Consider the following 18357-nt stretch of genomic DNA (forward strand, 5'->3'; position numbering starts at 1 on the left):
TTCGGTGTAAAATCGTACGACTTCATTGAAGTCGTATAGGGCTGCGACGAACTTACGTGTGGCGTATCGGTTTTCGTTACATAAGGAAAAAATTAAATTAACGAAAAGGACAGAAAAACGATGAAAAAAATGTTAATGATGACGGTGTTAGATTTCGGTTTGATGGGGGGAAAAAAAAGTTGTTCTCAGACGGATCCAGTGTGTCGTTGGCAACATTGGTCCGATTTTGGAAGGGATAAGGGGAGAATAAATGCGCCGATCGGTTGTTTTCTCGTTTGTCACCGCGAATGTTTTCGTATTATAAATCTTCCGTGTCTACCGATCAAAACTAAAAGAAGCGCGAAGTTGAGTTCTTACGCACGCCGACCGCAACGTTTTAAGTTCGCTTGACGATCATCCGTCCACTTTGGCCGCCGACAGCTGTACCGTTTATTTACTTCGTTCAGTGCACACGGTTTCCGACATGTCGGCGTGAATTAATAATCATTATCAGGCGGTATTAAAAATAAGAATAAATAATAATTCTTTCAAAACACGTTTTATTCGATCGGTTTTTTGTTGTTGGTTTGTACATCAATGTACATCTACGTACAATAAAACAAAGTAAATAATAAGTCTATTAAAAAATTTTTTATAAAATTATTTTATCTATAAAATATACAGAACGACCTAAAAGTAAGTCGGGGTGGTTTAATGACACTAATTTACGTACAGTATTTTGCCCCTATGCAATTTTTCAATAGTTATTTTATCCCTAAGTTATTATCAAATGCCTAACCTTTGTGTCTATCGCTTGTACATTGTACATGATGTTCTTGTTCGTTTCCTCCCTGCTGTGAAACTAATACAGCCGTTAGATGTTTGATTTTGTTTGCTTTTTATCATTGTTATTATTTTGCATGTTGCCAATTCAAATATTTTCTTTATTATTTGGTGCATAATATGCTACAGTTCCTAATACTAACTATTACATACAACTAATTCATGTGTAATCTTGGCTATAAATTGCACTAGTTCAAAATTATATAATTGCATTGATATTGGTGAATTAATTATACATATAATTTTATTAATTGGGTTCAACTAATTTTATTTTTAATACTTACTTTCATTAATGAAACTTGCTATTTAATATATTTAATAGATATTGTATTTAAAACCATTATCCTAGATTTTTTTAATAATATTTAAATATTCATTTCATATTAATACATAGTTTACAGGTATTATTTTTTATCGTTTAAATCATTATCAAACAGTCAAAATATGGATACTTAAACGTATTAATGTTTTTTAATTTAATTAGGTATTAGTTATTAACTTATTGTTATAATTTTTTGGTGTTTCTTAAAAATATTTTGTTTAGTCTTAATTTTAATTACTTATTAATTAAGTATTAGTTATCCACTATTGAAACTATTTTGTATTAATATAACTTTAATAATCCTACTTTAAAGAAAATTTTCTTTTTATCCATCAAAATTCTTAATTCTGAAAATTATTATATCCAATATTAATATTCACCACAAAATATAATGTTTAGTCTAATCTTTCAAAGAAATAATAAGAGATACATTTTAATTTTTTATACATATCTTGTTTTTAAACATTTAATTTAGAAAAAAAAAATTCCAAGCCATTATTAAATTCTCAAATAAAACAGCTATTTTAAATTTTATTTGATTAATTTGTTATGTATTAAACTACTGTAATGTTCTTACGATATGTTTTTAATACTTCTAAAGCTTTGTAGAATAAAACAAAAATTCTAGAACTTATTTTATCAGCATAACAGATTTCAGATTTAATGCAATTTAAAAAATATTAATTAATTCATTAAAGATTACATATTTGAATTATATTAAAAAATCTATTTATATATGTCTTTTTTTTTGTTTCATGGCTCTATGTTTTGTGCTTTGTATTTTTATGAATTATGTTTATGAACTGATTTAATTTATCTACTTTCATATTTTTGGAAGTGTATGGTTATTTAAATGAACATTTGATGAAAATCTCAATATAAATTAAAATTAAATTGAAATTTTATTACTTAATATTTTTATATATTTTTTTTTCTTTATATTGGTTTAGATATTACACTACTGTTAATTATTCTTTTCAATTAGTTGTTCCTTTTGATATTTTCTTGAGCTTAATATTATACCATCCTCCTGCAGATTGAATAAAAATAAAAGTTTGTCTCTATTATCCCGACTGGTCGTTCAGCTAATGTTACTGAAATAAACGCATGAATCCGCAATCTGGTACATGGCCACAAAAATCGATGAGAACCCGATTAAACGGTACAAACCTTCCAGTCCGACACCTCACTTGAGATAGTAAGTTGTAAATAACCTAAATTTATTGTTAAAATTTTACTAAGTCGTTAGGTACAGTAGGTATACTTTTGGTTTTGGGCTTGTATGCTTAATAAAAATATGTACTGGATTGGTATAACATGCCTGTATCTAGTATTTTTTGATTGTATTTTATACCAAAAATAATATATCATTTGTTTCTTGTTGCATTTTTTTTTCACCAATAATTATTCTAAACATTTAAATGTTTTAATAATACTTTTTTATCGATATAGGTATATTTAAAAAAATATATCTGATTAATTTTTTTAATTTTATTTATAACCATCTATTTTAATATTTAATAGGATTCTGTTTTTGAATACATTTTTAATTAATTTCATTTACCTTTTGTGTTTTTCTGCAGCCAAGAGAACGGAAATAGTTTAATAATGGATTCAGATATGGAAGTTTCAATTGAAAACAATTTTACAAGTGAAAAAATTGTCATTTTGGATGCAGGTGCTCAGTATGGCAAGGTTATTGACCGTAAAATTAGAGAATTAAATGTTGAAAGTGATATGTTGCCATTAAATACTTCAGCAATAACAATAAAAGAAAAAGGATACAAGTGAGTTTAGTTTGTAACATTTAATGTATTATTAAAAATTGTTTAATAAAACCTTATTTTAGGGCTATTATAATTTCTGGAGGTCCTAATTCAGTTAATGCTGTAGATGCACCAATTTATGACTCTGACATATTTAGAATAGGATTACCAATTTTAGGTAAGACATGGAGTTTTATTTTGATATATTTTTTTTAAATTAATGTTTTTGTTTTATTTTAGGAATTTGTTATGGCATGCAAATGATGAATAAAGAATTTGGTGGTCAAGTTGCTGCTACTGTTGGTCGTGAGGACGGTATTTATAATATTGATATAGACTCCCAATGTTTACTATTTAAGTGAGTTCATTATAACAACTAAATGTTTAATAGTGTTATTCTATTTATTTTTATTCATCTTTAAAATTTAGATCATTAAGTAAGACACAAAGTGTTCTTCTTACACATGGAGATCACATTGTCAAAGTTGCTGATACTTTTAAAACAATAGCTTCATCTAATAATATGATTGCTGCTATTGGTAATGACACTAAAAAAATGTATGGTCTTCAGTTTCATCCTGAGGTTAGTACTTATGGAAATATATTAAAAAAGTCTTATTTTCACAATAAAACTGAAAGAATTGTTTTTATGTTAGGTGAATTTAACTGAAAATGGTACTCAAATGCTTAAATCATTTCTTTATGATGTTGCTGGTTTAGCAGGAACTTATACAGTTAAAAGTCGTGAACTAGAATGTATTAAATATATTAGAAATCACGTTGGTCAAAGTAAAGTTTTAGTATTGTTAAGTGGTGGGGTTGATTCTACTGTTTGTGCAGCACTTTTACATCGGGCATTAGATCGAGAACAACTGATTGCTGTACATATTGATAATGGTTTCATGCGTTTGGGTGAAAGTGAACAAGTAATGCAATCGTTAAATGCTCTTGGGTTAGATGTTAAAGGTATGTTAAAAAAAAATAATTTAAATTATGAGATTGATATTTGATTTTAAATTTGTTCTATTAGCTGTAAATGCCACATTTGATTTTAAATATGGTACAACTATTTTGCCTGATTTACATGTGTCTAATCGAACTAGAATTTCTTCTCCTTTGTGTCAAACTAGTATTCCAGAAGAAAAAAGAAAAATAATTGGAGATGTTTTTGTCAAGGTAGTCCCTTTATATATATGTAATTATTTAAATTAATATTGATTTATTGATAGACTGCTGATAAGTTCCTGAAATTATTAAATTTATCATCTGAAGAAGTGTTCTTGGCTCAAGGAACTTTAAGACCAGATTTAATTGAATCTGCTTCAAGATTAGCTAGTAGTAATGCAGATACTATAAAAACCCATCATAATGATAGCAAGCTTATACGTGAATTACGAGATAAAGGACGTGTCATTGAACCTTTAAAAGAATTTCATAAAGATGAAGTATGAAATTACGCTAAATTTTATTTAGTTTAGATTAATACATTTATATTAATGTATTTTATAGGTTAGAAGGTTAGGAATGGATTTGGGACTGAGTGAAAGTATTGTGTACAGACATCCATTTCCTGGTCCAGGTTTAGCAATTCGAATATTATGTGGAGATGAACCTTTTATTGATAAAGACTTTTCTGAAACTCAAGTTGTAGTTAAAATTGTTGTTGAATACAATGATATGGTTTTAAAGGTAAGTTAATTTTATACATTATCCATTTAATAATATCCTTATAATCATTTATGTTATTTTAGAGCCATGCACTTTTAAATAGAATAGAAAATGCAACATCTGAAAAGGAACGAAAGTTGTTACGAGAAATATCATCTAAACAGAAAATGTCTGCTACACTATTACCAATAAAGAGTGTTGGAGTTCAAGTATATATTACTTATATATTGTACATATATTTATGTATTATAATACAGTTTGTATAGAAAGTAACTTTTTTTTTAGGGTGATAAACGATCTTATAGTTATGTAGTAGGAATTTCTTGTACCGAACCTGAACCTATATGGGAAGACTTATTTTATATGGCCAGAATAATACCTAGAGTTTGCCATAATGTTAATAGGGTATGTTATATTGCTGGTCCACCAGTTGTATACCAAGTTTTAGATATAACGCAAACATATCTAAATGTTCAAGTGATAGATTTGCTAAAACAAGCCGATTATGTTATTAATAAGGTAAGAAATTATGTTCTAAAACATTTTTTGTTATTAAAAGTCTTTATGGTTGGTTTTAGGTTTTAACAGAATGTCCTGTTAGTATGCGCAAAGTAAGTCAGATGCCAGTAATTCTCATACCTGTTCATTTTGATCGAGATGTAGCATATCGTTATCCATCTTGTCAACGGTCAGTTGTTATTAGGCCATTTATTACAGAAGATTTTATGACTGGTATCCCTGCATTGCCTGGAAAGCATATACCTGCTGCTGTTAGTAGATAAAATTTTAGTTGTTATTTAATATTGTATGATTCATCATGTAATACTATTTTTAGCTTGTACAAAAAATGATGGCTGCTGCTCAAGAAATACCTGGTATATCTAGAGTATTATATGATCTTACACCAAAACCTCCTGGTACTACAGAATGGGAATAGAATATATTACAATTCTGTTTTAATATTTTGAAAATATACTTAAGGAATGAAGTTTTGCTATCCTATTGAGTAAATAAGAATATTAAAAACAATTGCTCATTGGTGATCATCAGCAGTTAAAACCAAAAGAACCCTGTTATTTTTACTAATTTTTTTTCTAAAATAGTTTTCAATTGATTATTGTTTTTTAACTATATTTATATATAACTCCTTTGAGCTATGTTTATTTTTTGACAAGGCAGTGAGTCTTGATTGTTGTTTATGTACTGAGTGATTATCAACATAAAATAAATCCTTTAAATATTATTTTTATTGCCAACGATAACTTTATCGTACTGTTCATTAATATGAAAATAGCAAGAGCCTTTTGTACAAAATTAAATTCTCAGTTCTAATAATATTTTACTGTTGTACCAACATCTGATTAGTTAATGTATGTTGTGCTAATTACATTAAAAAATATATAATATAATTATTGTATTTATATATATATATTTTTATTTACTATTACCAATACAATGAAGGATTTTAATCAGTTCTATCTTTTTTTTTTTTGTTAATGTTTTAAAATTGTAATTATAATTAAAAAATTCTTTTAAAAAATATTTGCTTTAATTTTTTACCATTCTGTTTCTTTAAATATTTTGTTTTGCTTTATAATTAAGTCAATTATATTACACGTATGTACTTAGCAAGATATGAAAACTCGAAAGTGAGTCTTACTAAAATTTACATTTAATATAATGTAGATTAACATGTTATGTCATATGTTATTATGCTATATATAAATTTATAGTTTCTGTTTCATTTATAATTTAAAGAACCTATTATGTTATTGTTGTAACAAAAATATTTATAAAAGTAAATACCTAAGACATTTAATTTCATAAAAAAATATTAGTGGGAGATTAATATAAATAAATGTTCACTCTAAAAATATTAAAAGTTTAATTATTGAAATTTCTTGCATAGATTCAAAAATAAATTCCATGTAAATTTATACATTTTATAGACTTTTTATAAATTTGAAATTTCATGCTTAGTTTTGCATTTATTTTAATTATTTTCTTGTTAAAATAATTTATCTAAATAAACATTAGAAAACTTTCTAAAGTAATGTTGATTTTGATAGCAATTTATTAAAATGTGCTTTCTACTTTCATTTTTGCATTATACAAATTTAACATAATTTCTTGAACATTTTTCAAAATATCAAAGTAACTTTGTTTCCAAGCCAAATGATTCTTAGTTTTTATTAATCTGGAAAATATAAATTATAAATTATTTATTAAATAAATGATAGTTTATTTTATAATTTACTGGTAAAGTTTTCTTATGATTTCATAAGCATCTTCTGTTTTGGTATCTTTTACTAAATTGCACAAGTACTTTGAAACCATTATATTATCACACATCTTAGGTTCATTTTCAGTAATCACCCATTCTTCAATAAATTCTTTCATTTTATCAACATGAACATGTTGATATAACTTAGAACTTTCTTCAGTCATTGTCAACTCCATTGATTCACTTTCATTTTCTAATGTTACAGAGTTATAAAATTCATTATTTTTCAATTCATTTTCAATTTCTTTTCGCAGATCTGCAGGTAAAGCTTCTAGAAATGATGGATCTACTTGTGACATTTTAATATTAACAATTGATGGATGTGGGATATTTGATGAAGATTGTAAAGTAGTTGATTGTTGGGTATAACATGAATTTCCTTCTTTGGGTTTAAAATAATTTAAAACAGTTTTTGATTTATTACTATTTTCAACAGATATTATTTCTGCATTTACCGAAGAAGAATTCTTGATTTTAGATTCTCTTACTTTTGTTAATATAATTTTATTATCATTAGTATTTTTATTAAAAGATACTTGATTATTTTTTAGTTCGTATTTTGATTTCATATTTAATATAAAATTTTCAATATATCCAGCATTTCCTTTAACAGAACGATTTTCTAATTTATTTATTTGTATTCCTATACCACGTAATTCAGTTGGATCAATATCTAATTGAGTTATTATTTTATTGACAACTCTAAACAAAAATTAGTTAATAAGACAATAATTGTTATCTGTGTTATATGAAATTCTTACTGGAAAATTATTTTGGAACTTGATGTTGACTTAGTTAAAGAACTAGATTTGGTAATATGATCACAAAATCCATGACCTAAAAATTTTGCTGATTCTTTTGGTGCTTCTGAATTTCGAATCTTTATAAAAAATTATATTTGTAAATATATTAAAAATGAATTTTTAATTTGTCATTTTATAAATACCATTAATTTTAATGTAATGGTCTTGCCAATCATTTCAACATCATTTAATCGTTTTTCAACTTCGTCACATAATTGCTTAATAAAATTTTCTGATTCTTCTTTGTTCTCAAACCTAATGCCATAATTTACCTCTGCAGAAATTGACTTTGGTCTATAGTCAAAGTTTAGCTTTCGGTCATCCTCTCCACGACAATGTCTAAAATAAAAATGTTCATAAAAATTTTTTTTTTAAATCAAGTACATTGAGACTACTAAAAAAATATTATATTAGTTATACCATTGATTTTAAAATCAATGGTTATACCCAAAATTAATTAGTTATTATGAAAAAAAAAAAAAAAATTAGGTTTACTATATTCTTCAATTTATTTTTTATTTATTATTTGATTATTACTAAATCATTATATATATATATATATACATATATAAGTATAGAAATTTATTTTGGATTTTCAACTTATAAAAATCAGAGTAAACTTAGATACAATTTGATATCAGGCATAATTATTTTTTTAATAATCTAAACCCAATCATAATGTACAAATTTCAAGGTAATGTTTTTCTATATAATTTTTAGGTATGCTTTTGTTTTAAGTATTTTTAAGTTAATTTTCAATTTTTAGAAACTTACTTGAACAATGAAAGTCCGGTTTTGTTTCCAAATTCACTTTGTAGTGTTTGCAGAGAAAGCGTACTTAACTCCCCGCAAGTGCTAACACCAAGTGTTGACAGTTTATGCCCCAAGGTTTTTCCAATACCTTAATTTAAGTTACATATTTGTTCAGGTAAATGTAGAATAATTAATTGATAGCAAATATATTTTATTTTAAATTACCGGGAACATCAGAAACATTGATTTGTTTTATAAAGTCCATAGTAATACCAGGTTCCAAATAAAACTGACCATCCGGTTTAGCTTTTTTAGTAGCTAACCTGGCAAGCAAACAATTAGAACCAATACCAGTAGAACATGGGCATTGTGTTCTTTCCTTTACAACAATAATAATAGGATTTATATTTTTCTGTCATAAAAAATAAATATTCCATACCTTTATTTCTTTCCGTAGAAAAGTTGCTAATTCAAGTGGTGATGCTTTAGTAGTTTCCAGTATCTGCGTACAATCTAAGTATAATTCATCACAACTAACTGCTTCTACGTCTAATGTATAGCTACACAATTTAAAACAATATTAATTAATATTAAACACCTATTTAATTAGTGTAGTAAAAATACAATTTTAATATTGCATTTTTATAACAAATTCTTTAGTTCAAATCAAAAGTAAGTTATAAAGAAGTAAATATTTTAATAATAATTGGTTTTATCATTCTAAAAAATGTATAAAATAGATTCATAAACAGTAATGTAATAGTTGATACATTTGGAAAATAAAAATATTTTAAGAAAATTATTAAATATTCTAATAAAAACCACCTATGAACAATTTATATTATAAGCTTTTCAAACTTTTCAATTTAAAAAACTTATCAACTACTTTTTTTAAAATTTAAAATTTATATTTTCAAATCCATTTTAATTAATAATTTATATTACATAAATATTTTTTAAGCTTACAGCAATAGAAATTAGATTTTTAGAATATACTTTTGATTAGAGTCCAGATTTATATTCAAATTCATATTTTTACATATTTGAACAAAAATATACAACGATTGCATACTTCTAGATATTTATTATATATATATATATATATTCTTTAAAATAGTTCAAATTTATTCAAATTGAATTTAATTCATGATAGTTATTTGATAAATAGGCCATGCAATTTAGTAGTGGTAATAAAAAACTTTTTTTTTTGTTTATAGAAATACAAAATATGAAATATGAAAATTGGATTTTAAAGTACTTCAGAGCTCAGTTTTATCACACTCTTAGTATTATATGGAAATTATAAGATAACTAGAGAAATCAAATGTTATACTAAGATATATCATAAATTAATTATACAGATATATTAAAAATAATTAAATGATAGAAAGCTGAAGAATACATTATACTAGTTCTAAACTTATGAGTGAGCTGTCAAAAAATAGTGAATATTTTAAATTATTAAATAATTAAATAATTAATTAAATATTATTATAATAGTGATATAAATAAACACAACAAAAATAATGAATTGTTTGTTACAGTTTTTTTTTGTATATAAACTGGCCCTACATACGATATATAATTTCAATATAAGTGTTATAAATAAATGTAGCTGGTTAGTTTTAATTTTATAAGTTATTACTTACTCATTTAATATGTGTGTATATAAGATATTAGCAACGTTTTTATACTGCTCAAAGTTATATGGTATTAATTTCAAACCAGGACACATCTTTAATGCTTGGCCTACCAACATACCATTTTTAATACCAACTCTTCTAGCTTCATAACTACAACAAGCAATCTCAGCCATTGAATCTGTTTCATTAATTCCATCTCTTTTTGTTGATTTAGGTTGAACTTCTCGTACCATTTCTTTTTTTTCATTGTCATCATCATCACCTTTCCAGCGTTTAACATACAAACCAAATTCGGCTTCTCGATCTACACCTTTTCTTTTTAAATGTGAGTTACCTTTGGCATGTGTAACAGCTACAGGAAATCCTCGAAGTTCAGGTCTTTCAACTAAACTAACAGATACAAAAAAACAATCCATATCTATATGCATAACTATTTTTTCAGAATCAAGTTCCAAATCTTGAGATAACAAGTTTTTAGCTTTATTTTGTTGAATCCATTGCTTTAATCGTTGTCGTCCTGGATAATCAGTTTTAGTACACTTTCGGGTATTATTGACCAAATGTTTAAATGTTGTTGCCATAGTAGATATTAAGTGCAATCTAGAATTGTTGTAGAATTCTGATAAAAATGTAGGTTCTGATGCATTTTTTGCACGGACTGGAAAATCTATTTTTGGCTGATCAGGTTGATCAATAAAAAGTAAATAATCTCTGAAATTTAATAGTCTTCCTTCTTTTATACTATCAGATATCCATTCAGGTTTTACAACTTTGTATTGTTTTAATAGCTTTAATTTAGCAGTAGGTAAATTACTTGATATCACATGAGTAGTAATATTGGGTCTATGATAATGATGATAAACGCCTCCATTCTCCATCATAATAACTTTTAGATCATCAGCAGAAGGCACTAAAATGCAAATATATTTAAATAAGAGTATAATATAATTTTTTGTCAAATATTCATTATGGGAGAAAAATATTAATATTTATTACCAATGAATTCATAAAAATAATACATATGGCTATTGGTAGAGCAAAGATAATCAATTTTTGTAATTTGTTAAATTCATATAAGTTCAAGAATACCATTTGTTTTTAGTTTAAAATTGGTCATTAAAAATTAAAAATTGAATTATTATCATTTTTTGAGTTGTAACGAGGATAATAATCCATTAATCTTATCTTTAAATATTCATAAGTAATTAATTGCAAGTTGGATATTTAAATTGTGTATAATATTTTATGAAAATCTGCTCAAGCATAGAATATATAAATTTAGTGTTCACATTAAAGAAAACCATTAAAGAGAGACATTAAAAGAAAAATAATTTTATAAATTTTTAACAAGACAAAAATTATGTTTCTGAAGTATTAGTAAATTTACATAAGTACAACCACAAGTAAACTGTTTATATTTTCCATTTTTGGTACTTTAAAAGTTCTTTTAAAAATTAACTATGTATCAATCATAACATTGATTAATTCTTTGGTATTAATAAAAACATTAACTATTTGAAAAATTGATTAATTAGTTAATCAGAAAATAATATTATACTACAATAGTTGTTAATTTATTATAAGCATTCAGTTATTGCATTGTAATATTTGTTTTAAATTAATTTCTTCTGTGTCTCTACTTGTGGGTTATTAGATTCAATGTGAGATATTGCATTGGTAAATGTTTATGTTTATTTATTATTATACATACAAGTATATCCATTGACAAAGATTGAAATGCCTTTAAAAATTTGACTTTTAACACGATTTTCACTATCAGCCGCTTTGTCCATAAATTGCTGTTCAAGTTTTGATTTTTTGGCTTCCATGTAACCACCCTGAAAATAGTAATTTTTCAAATTACAGTTCTGAGCCGAGTACGTTGTTTTTTTGTGTTACGAACCCATTCTTCAAATCCATTTTCATTTCGATTTCGTTTCATAATTTAATGGCGCCACCCGAAGTTATGAGACGACGATTATACCAATAATAAATATTACTAAATACAAATCTTTGGAAAACAGACAAAGTATTATACGATGAAGTTTATAAATTATTTAATTTAGAGACTGAGGCTTCATGTTTGTTTGAAATCCGTACTATATTAGTTCCGTACCCATGTGCCGCAAGCTTAGATAATATGAGTTATATTATCTATAAACTTTACATGAGCCGTGCGCTCGATTATCATTTTATCACAGAATAGATGAAATTTCATCTATTTTTTGATTTTATTATCATCTGATTTGTTATCAATATTTTAACTTTTCAAGTCGGAGCATGTCGTAGTTTAAAAATAATGAACTGAATTAATTTATTTTTGTTTGAACATTTATAACTGTCGTCAAACAATGTTTGCTAAGTACCATTCGTTAAAAATTGGCGTATGTAAACAATGGGAAATTGCTTCAGGTAAATGTAATTTATTTTTCAACTTGCTAAATTTGAATAATGATTACCTATGAGTAAAAAGTAACTGTTGGACTGTATTAAATAACCGAATTATGGTGTTATTGAATTAATGCACGTTGTTTGCGTAATCCTTTGCGTTTAGAACATGATATAACCATAAGTTTTTTAGCACTCCTAACCATTAAGTACTCTGTTGTCTGAATTAAATTATGTTTATTATCTTTATGTTCTATTTTGAATTCGAAATTGGTCTTTTTAAATTTATATGGCTAATATCAAGTTCTCAGTGTAAACCATTGTTACATTTATTACTTCCAAATTTTTTTATTTTAATTAAAAAATAATGTATAAATAAATACTTATTTTTAAATTTATTATAAATATTTTTCATCACAGATATTATGCATATATTTATTTATTTAATTTATTTATTTCAGCAAAATCAATTATAAATAAATAAATAATTATGTGATAGAAAATTAATTAATATTTGATTTTTTTATTTCCCACGATTTCCTATTAAATTATTTGAAAAGTATTAATTTGTGTACATAACTTATAAGGTGTTGTATGAATGAACTACAGAATAATGTATTGGAAAATTTTCTATATATGTATTTAAAAATATTAGATTTCACTATTTTTACATATTTTAAACCAACTATTTGTTATTGTTGCTGTTCCAGTTTACAAATCACTATATTATGCATGTTGAACTGCTACATATTTTAAAAAGGTACAATAGTGCTAATTATTTTGTAGGTATAATTTTTATGTTGTTGGTACAATAAGCTCTTGTACATTCTTTACCCTAATTAAGCTAATGTGTTTTGTGATATGTAAATATTTTTTATTATTTTTTAATATTAAATTTTAACCCCTGAAAATAACATTTATTAATGTATAGAATAAAATATTTTATTAATATACCTAAATATGATCACGAAGCACTTTCTTGTTAAAACTTGTATGATTTAAAATGATTAGATTAATGATTTATTCAGCGTCCAGAATGGTTTTAAATTTTTTTAGTGATTTGAGTATTTAGTGATGTGCTGGTAGATTCATTTTTCATGAATTATTGATCTTAGTGTTAATACATACAGTATTAACTTAGGTGCAGGTATATTTTGATTATCATGTCACTATGCACCTGACTTAAGTTAATTTACATTATTATGTGATTGCTTTTATTTTCCCTCATTACAATTTATGAATTTGTTTTATCCTATCTATAATTGGTCTCATATCATAATCAATATTGTAAAAGGGGTAGTCCCGTTAAATTATACATAAATAAATAAATATCTTTTACATTTTAAATCATGGCATGCTTAGATTTTTATGTTATTGAAATTGAGTATAATTTATTTTGAGTTGTTCTGCATAGGTACATAGTATTAAAACAATTTCAATTCAATTACAGAAAGAGAAAATTTTAAATTTGAGAAATATTGACTTATTATTTATTTTTAGTGAAATGAAGATACGTCCTAAATTGCTTAGTTTTCCATAACCTTTCAAATTGAATCTGTATAGCTATAATGCATTAACATATAGCAATTAGTAATAACATTAATAACATAATTGTAACATTATATATTTTTTTCCACTAATAAAATTAGTTAATAATAAAAGTGAATGATCTGATGAATAATTGTTTAATATTCTGTGATTTCAGATAAAAAGAATAACAATTTCGGAAAAAAAGTAGTATCTTTTATCTTGTATTACAGTAAAACTTCATTACTATAGGTTTGAGTGAATATATGTGTATATATTTCACGTGTAAAAAAAATGTCAACCGAAAAAATGTATACACAGGGTGAAGAATTTTGTAAATCGTTTACACTGAAAACTGGATGGGAACTACCAAATCATAATGATATGTTTACAAAACCTCAATGGAAATTAGAGGATTATCAAAATTTAAAAACTGTCTTAAATAGTACCAAACAAAAACTGAATTTTTTTGATTTAGATCAATGGCATTCACATACGACTAAAATGAATCCAGCAGGCCTAGTCATAAAGCATATTAGACATCACATACGTCCTGATTTTTTGACTCAGGCGTGGTGTAAATTTTATGAAATCGCCTATGGTTCGAATTTGATTCCACACAATATAAACGATAGAAATATCGTTTCTACCGTGCATCTGTGCGAAGCTCCTGGAGCTTTTGTGTCTTCGTTGAACCATTACATGGCAATAAATCATGAATGTTTGCGGTTAGAATGGTTAGCGATGACGTTGAATCCCTATCATGAGTCCAACGGACATCCCGACATTGTCAGTGACGACCGATTAATACTGAATACGTTGGAAAATTGGGAGTTCGGGCCGGACTACACGGGCGATATATTCCAATCGGGATATTCTGAACATTTGTTCTGCACGGTGCTGAAGAAATTCGATAGAAACGCATGTTTGGTGACTGCGGACGGAAGCATAGACTGCTCGGACGATCCTGGTGAACAGGAGAACGTGGTGATGCGCCTACACAACTACGAGACTATGGTAGCGCTCAATGTCTTGCGGGAGGGCGGTTCACTGGTGCTGAAAATGTTTACTGTGTTCGAGTGCAACACAATATGTAGAATGTATTTGCTATGTTGCTTGTTTAAATCGGTTGTTGTTAAGAAACCGATAACTAGCAAGCCTGGTAACTCAGAAGTTTATGTGGTGTGCACGGGATATTTGGGCAGAACGTTAGCTTTACCGTTCATACGGATGTTCTTCTCGAATGTTCAGCAGAAAAACGCTATGTTCATTCTGTCCCAAATCCCATGCGAATTCCAAGTAGGTTTGCTCGAATGTTCTACATATTTTTCAAATTTGCAAATTCAAGCCATCGAAAGCAATATCGACGCCTTGTTGTTCAAGGAAGAACGTTATTGCGAAATGGAATCTTTGCAGTGGTACGTGTGTAGAGAGTTTATTATCCGGTATGGATTACGGCCAATCCGGTATAATCAAGAGCTAATGACGAGGTGTTTTAAGTCCAAAGTCCGGATCAATGGTATAAGACGTGGTATATCGTATGCTGAAAAAATACGTCTCCGTCACTTGGACTTGGAACAGGAAGCAGATGCGTTGTATCGAGATATTGTGAAATGTGATGAATGGAAAATGCCGTGTTTCCGTGGGGGCAATAGTAAACAATATATAATCTGGGGCAATAGTAAACAACTGAGCGTGCGTGCTTCGGACATATATTTTCGCCTAGGAAAACCGGTAACTGTCGTTAAGGGATCTAAATTTTGCAGCGAGTCACTGTTACATTATAGATTACGTGTTCTATCAAAATTTCCTCAAGTCGAGAACACGATCGATATGGATTCTCGGAGTTTTTATTACAGGTTTAAGCTCGAGCGTCCTGACCTGACCGTTTGCGATTTGACTGAAATATGTGCCCAATATCGAATGGACAACGTCGATCAACAATATTATTGTTTGAAAGCAATGCTTTTGGCGTTGCAGCAGGTTAAAAAAGACTTCCTGCTAATCGGTTTTCCATTGTACACTCAAATGTCCGTCGCTTGTTTCTTTGCGGTGGCTAGTATGTTTGAAACATATGGTCTGCTGAAACCTGACCATCAGTATGGTCACGCCTTTGTGTTTCTAAAGTATAAAAAGCACGAAGGTTGGTTCAATGCGTTAAGCAAAGCAAATGATTTCTTGTTACCTGCAGCTAATAAAGATTTAGCCTTAGTTTCGTGGGTACCAATTAGGGTACTATTAGAACAAAAAATTTATGCAGATATAGTGACCATCAATAACTTGTGTATTATACATGAGATTGAACCTATTTTATCTTCATTTTTAAATTCTGTTTCCTAGTACTATATGTTTATTTGTAATGAAGCTATATTTATAACATCAAAAATGTTATTTATTTATATGTTCTGAAAATTATTTTGTACAAAAATATAAATATTTCTGTAATTTATTATTGTTATATTAATGTTAATTTTTTTTGTCTAATATTTAAAATTTTTGTGTTCCAATGCTAATGCATTCAGAATATGTTATAAATTCTACCATAACTTATGAGTAGGACAGTAGATTTATTGAAGTTTAATTATTTATTTATTTATTTTGTATGTAGCCCGGGTTTTTATTATTAAATAACCCAAAACTCTTTATAAAATATATGTCTTACAGTTAAAATTATTTTACATATAAGTTAAACTATGTAAATAGTTAGAATATATATCTAAGATTCAGGAAAATATTAGTTGAATATGAAAGGAATAGCAAATTTAGAGTTTTTAAACTTATCAACTTTTTTAAACTTTTTTAATGAACTATTAAGACTGTTTTATAAATATATACTAGGTATCAAAATTATTATTAATTCATTTTGGTTATAAAAATTATTTTTTACTAGATTTAAATTTGTAGTTCTATAAAATAAAGAAATGTTAAATTTTTCTGTAACACCAATTCATATTAAAGTACGCAAAATAAATGTTGGTTTGAATCTATTCAATATATGAAATATATTTTTATACTGGTTTTATTTTTGGTTCATTCATGCAGCTGCAGTTTCTGTTGTTTCTGAGCCCTATTTATAGTGGTTTAATTTATAATGGGTATTTTGCTTTATTTCAAATATTTTTTTATGAATCAATCATAGTTTAACAAAAATATTATTATATTATTGTTATGTCTAATAAATAGAGGGAGCTAAACATTATGCAATAGATAATGATGATAATTAATAGATTGATAATTTTTTTGATTTCTATGAAAAATGTAATTTTGTATAATAAAAGACTACAAAAATAAAATAAAATACCGAAAAGACTGAATACACTACAACCTAAATCACTTAAAAAAATTGGCATATTTTGAAATTGTTTGATGTTAATATATAGTTGTATGTATACTGTGCGAAAGGATAATACCATAAAAGATTTTATAATATATTTTATAAAACATTAAATAATGCTTTTCTTAGTATATTTTTATAGTTAAAATAAAAATTATATTTAACTGTGTTTAAGATGTGAAATTTAACTTATTTACAAGTTAAATTTTAATATTTTGTTAAAATAAAATATAAGGAGTACCATCATTCTTATAAACTTTAGGGCTATATAGGCTATAGATATTTTGCTTTATTTAGTCTTTCTCTGAAAATTATCATGATAGTATAAATATTGAATTGTAAAGTGTAATGATTAAGTTTAGGTTATATAGTTTTATAAATTATAAGATAATAATTTGCCACGTACTTGGAGAAATGCAAATTAAAATTTTTGACATGCAAAATTGAGTTCTATTGTAATATTAACAAGACATTTTTTATTTTTTTTTGTTAGTTTGTTAATCATAAAATCTATTAAGCTTTAATATAATATTGAATTGTATATTTGTTTATACAATGTGCATTGTATTTTTAGGTTACATGAAAAATATTAATTTAAGGATATTTTATTTATAATTGTTATTATTATTATTATTATTATTATTAATATTATTATACTAGATATACTAATATAATGTTGCTTAATTACCTCTATGTTAAATTTAAATTTAATTTATCTTAATATGTAGAACAAAATTACTGTTGTTTGTCTTGTAGGTTATTAGAAAATAAATTCTCATAGGTTAAATAATTAAATTTCTTTTATGTATGTCTTTAAAATTTTTTTTTTTAAAAAAAATTGAAGCAATGTTTGCTGTTTAATTTGTAAACAATAATACAAATTTATTGATTTATTAAACATATTAAATTTGATAATAATATTATATGTTTGACATAAAGAGAAAAACATTTAATTAATCTAGAGTGAGAAAAATGCTTAAATATGCATTACAAAATTTGATACATGTGAATTTGGTTTAAAATGACATTTCAAATCTTTCTAGTCCC

At 26.0% G+C, this 18357-nt stretch overlaps 3 protein-coding genes across 8 annotated transcripts; 2 read left to right on the forward strand and 1 right to left on the reverse strand.

The window, feature by feature from the left end:
* Nucleotides 1-236: 236 nt before the first annotated feature.
* On the forward strand, nt 237-5821 carry LOC112689632 (GMP synthase [glutamine-hydrolyzing]). 5 transcript variants are annotated; one of them, XM_025563429.1, is made up of 14 exons: nt 237-603; nt 2181-2342; nt 2728-2931; nt 2994-3088; nt 3151-3268; nt 3340-3493; nt 3567-3876; nt 3941-4086; nt 4140-4355; nt 4420-4599; nt 4662-4787; nt 4864-5097; nt 5157-5348; nt 5414-5821. In XM_025563429.1, exons 2-14 carry the CDS (start codon nt 2272-2274, stop codon nt 5513-5515), a joined length of 2148 nt encoding a protein of 715 aa, XP_025419214.1. In that variant the 5' UTR covers nt 237-603; nt 2181-2271; the 3' UTR covers nt 5516-5821. The 5 variants fall into 5 exon arrangements, with proteins under 5 accessions (XP_025419214.1, XP_025419215.1, XP_025419217.1 ...); XM_025563430.1 differs by having other exon boundaries at nt 237-496; XM_025563431.1 differs by lacking the exon at nt 237-603 and adding an exon at nt 636-675.
* An 808-nt stretch (nt 5822-6629) lies between these two features.
* LOC112689605 (DNA repair protein REV1) lies at nt 6630-12243 on the reverse strand. Its single transcript, XM_025563387.1, has 10 exons — nt 11965-12243; nt 11773-11899; nt 10068-10971; nt 8858-8978; nt 8644-8797; nt 8440-8566; nt 7809-8004; nt 7624-7742; nt 6836-7564; nt 6630-6775 (listed from the first exon to the last, which is right to left on the reverse strand). The coding sequence occupies exons 1-10, from the start codon at nt 12001-12003 to the stop codon at nt 6655-6657; spliced, it is 2637 nt and encodes an 878-aa protein (XP_025419172.1). The 5' UTR covers nt 12004-12243; the 3' UTR covers nt 6630-6654.
* An 88-nt stretch (nt 12244-12331) lies between these two features.
* Nucleotides 12332-16381, forward strand: LOC112689606 (cap-specific mRNA (nucleoside-2'-O-)-methyltransferase 2-like). Of its 2 annotated transcripts, XM_025563389.1 has the most exons (3): nt 12332-12473; nt 13160-13209; nt 14155-16381. In XM_025563389.1, exon 3 carries the CDS (start codon nt 14271-14273, stop codon nt 16314-16316), a length of 2046 nt encoding a protein of 681 aa, XP_025419174.1. In that variant the 5' UTR covers nt 12332-12473; nt 13160-13209; nt 14155-14270; the 3' UTR covers nt 16317-16381. The 2 variants fall into 2 exon arrangements, with proteins under 2 accessions (XP_025419174.1, XP_025419173.1); XM_025563388.1 differs by lacking the exon at nt 13160-13209.
* The last annotated feature ends 1976 nt before the right edge of the window (nt 16382-18357 follow it).

The sequence above is a fragment of the Sipha flava genome, unplaced genomic scaffold (assembly GCF_003268045.1).
Source record: "Sipha flava isolate LNK unplaced genomic scaffold, YSA_version1 45_pilon_pilon, whole genome shotgun sequence".
Taxonomy (NCBI): Eukaryota; Metazoa; Arthropoda; class Insecta; order Hemiptera; family Aphididae; genus Sipha; species Sipha flava.

Coding starts and splice junctions, on each gene's coding strand:
- LOC112689606 (XM_025563389.1), top strand. CDS start 14,271: ATGTCAACCGAAAAAATGTATACACAGGGTGAAGAATTTTGTAAATCG.
- LOC112689605 (XM_025563387.1), bottom strand. CDS start 12,003: ATGAAACGAAATCGAAATGAAAATGGATTTGAAGAATGG. Junction 7,743..7,808: donor CCATTACATTAAAATTAATG/GTATTTATAAAA, acceptor TTTTTTATAAAG/ATTCGAAATTCAGAAGCACC. Junction 6,776..6,835: donor ATCATAAGAAAACTTTACCA/GTAAATTATAAA, acceptor TATATTTTCCAG/ATTAATAAAAACTAAGAATC.
- LOC112689632 (XM_025563429.1), top strand. CDS start 2,272: ATGGCCACAAAAATCGATGAGAACCCGATTAAACGGTACAAACCTTCC. Junction 3,089..3,150: donor AATAGGATTACCAATTTTAG/GTAAGACATGGA, acceptor GTTTTATTTTAG/GAATTTGTTATGGCATGCAA. Junction 5,098..5,156: donor CCGATTATGTTATTAATAAG/GTAAGAAATTAT, acceptor GGTTGGTTTTAG/GTTTTAACAGAATGTCCTGT.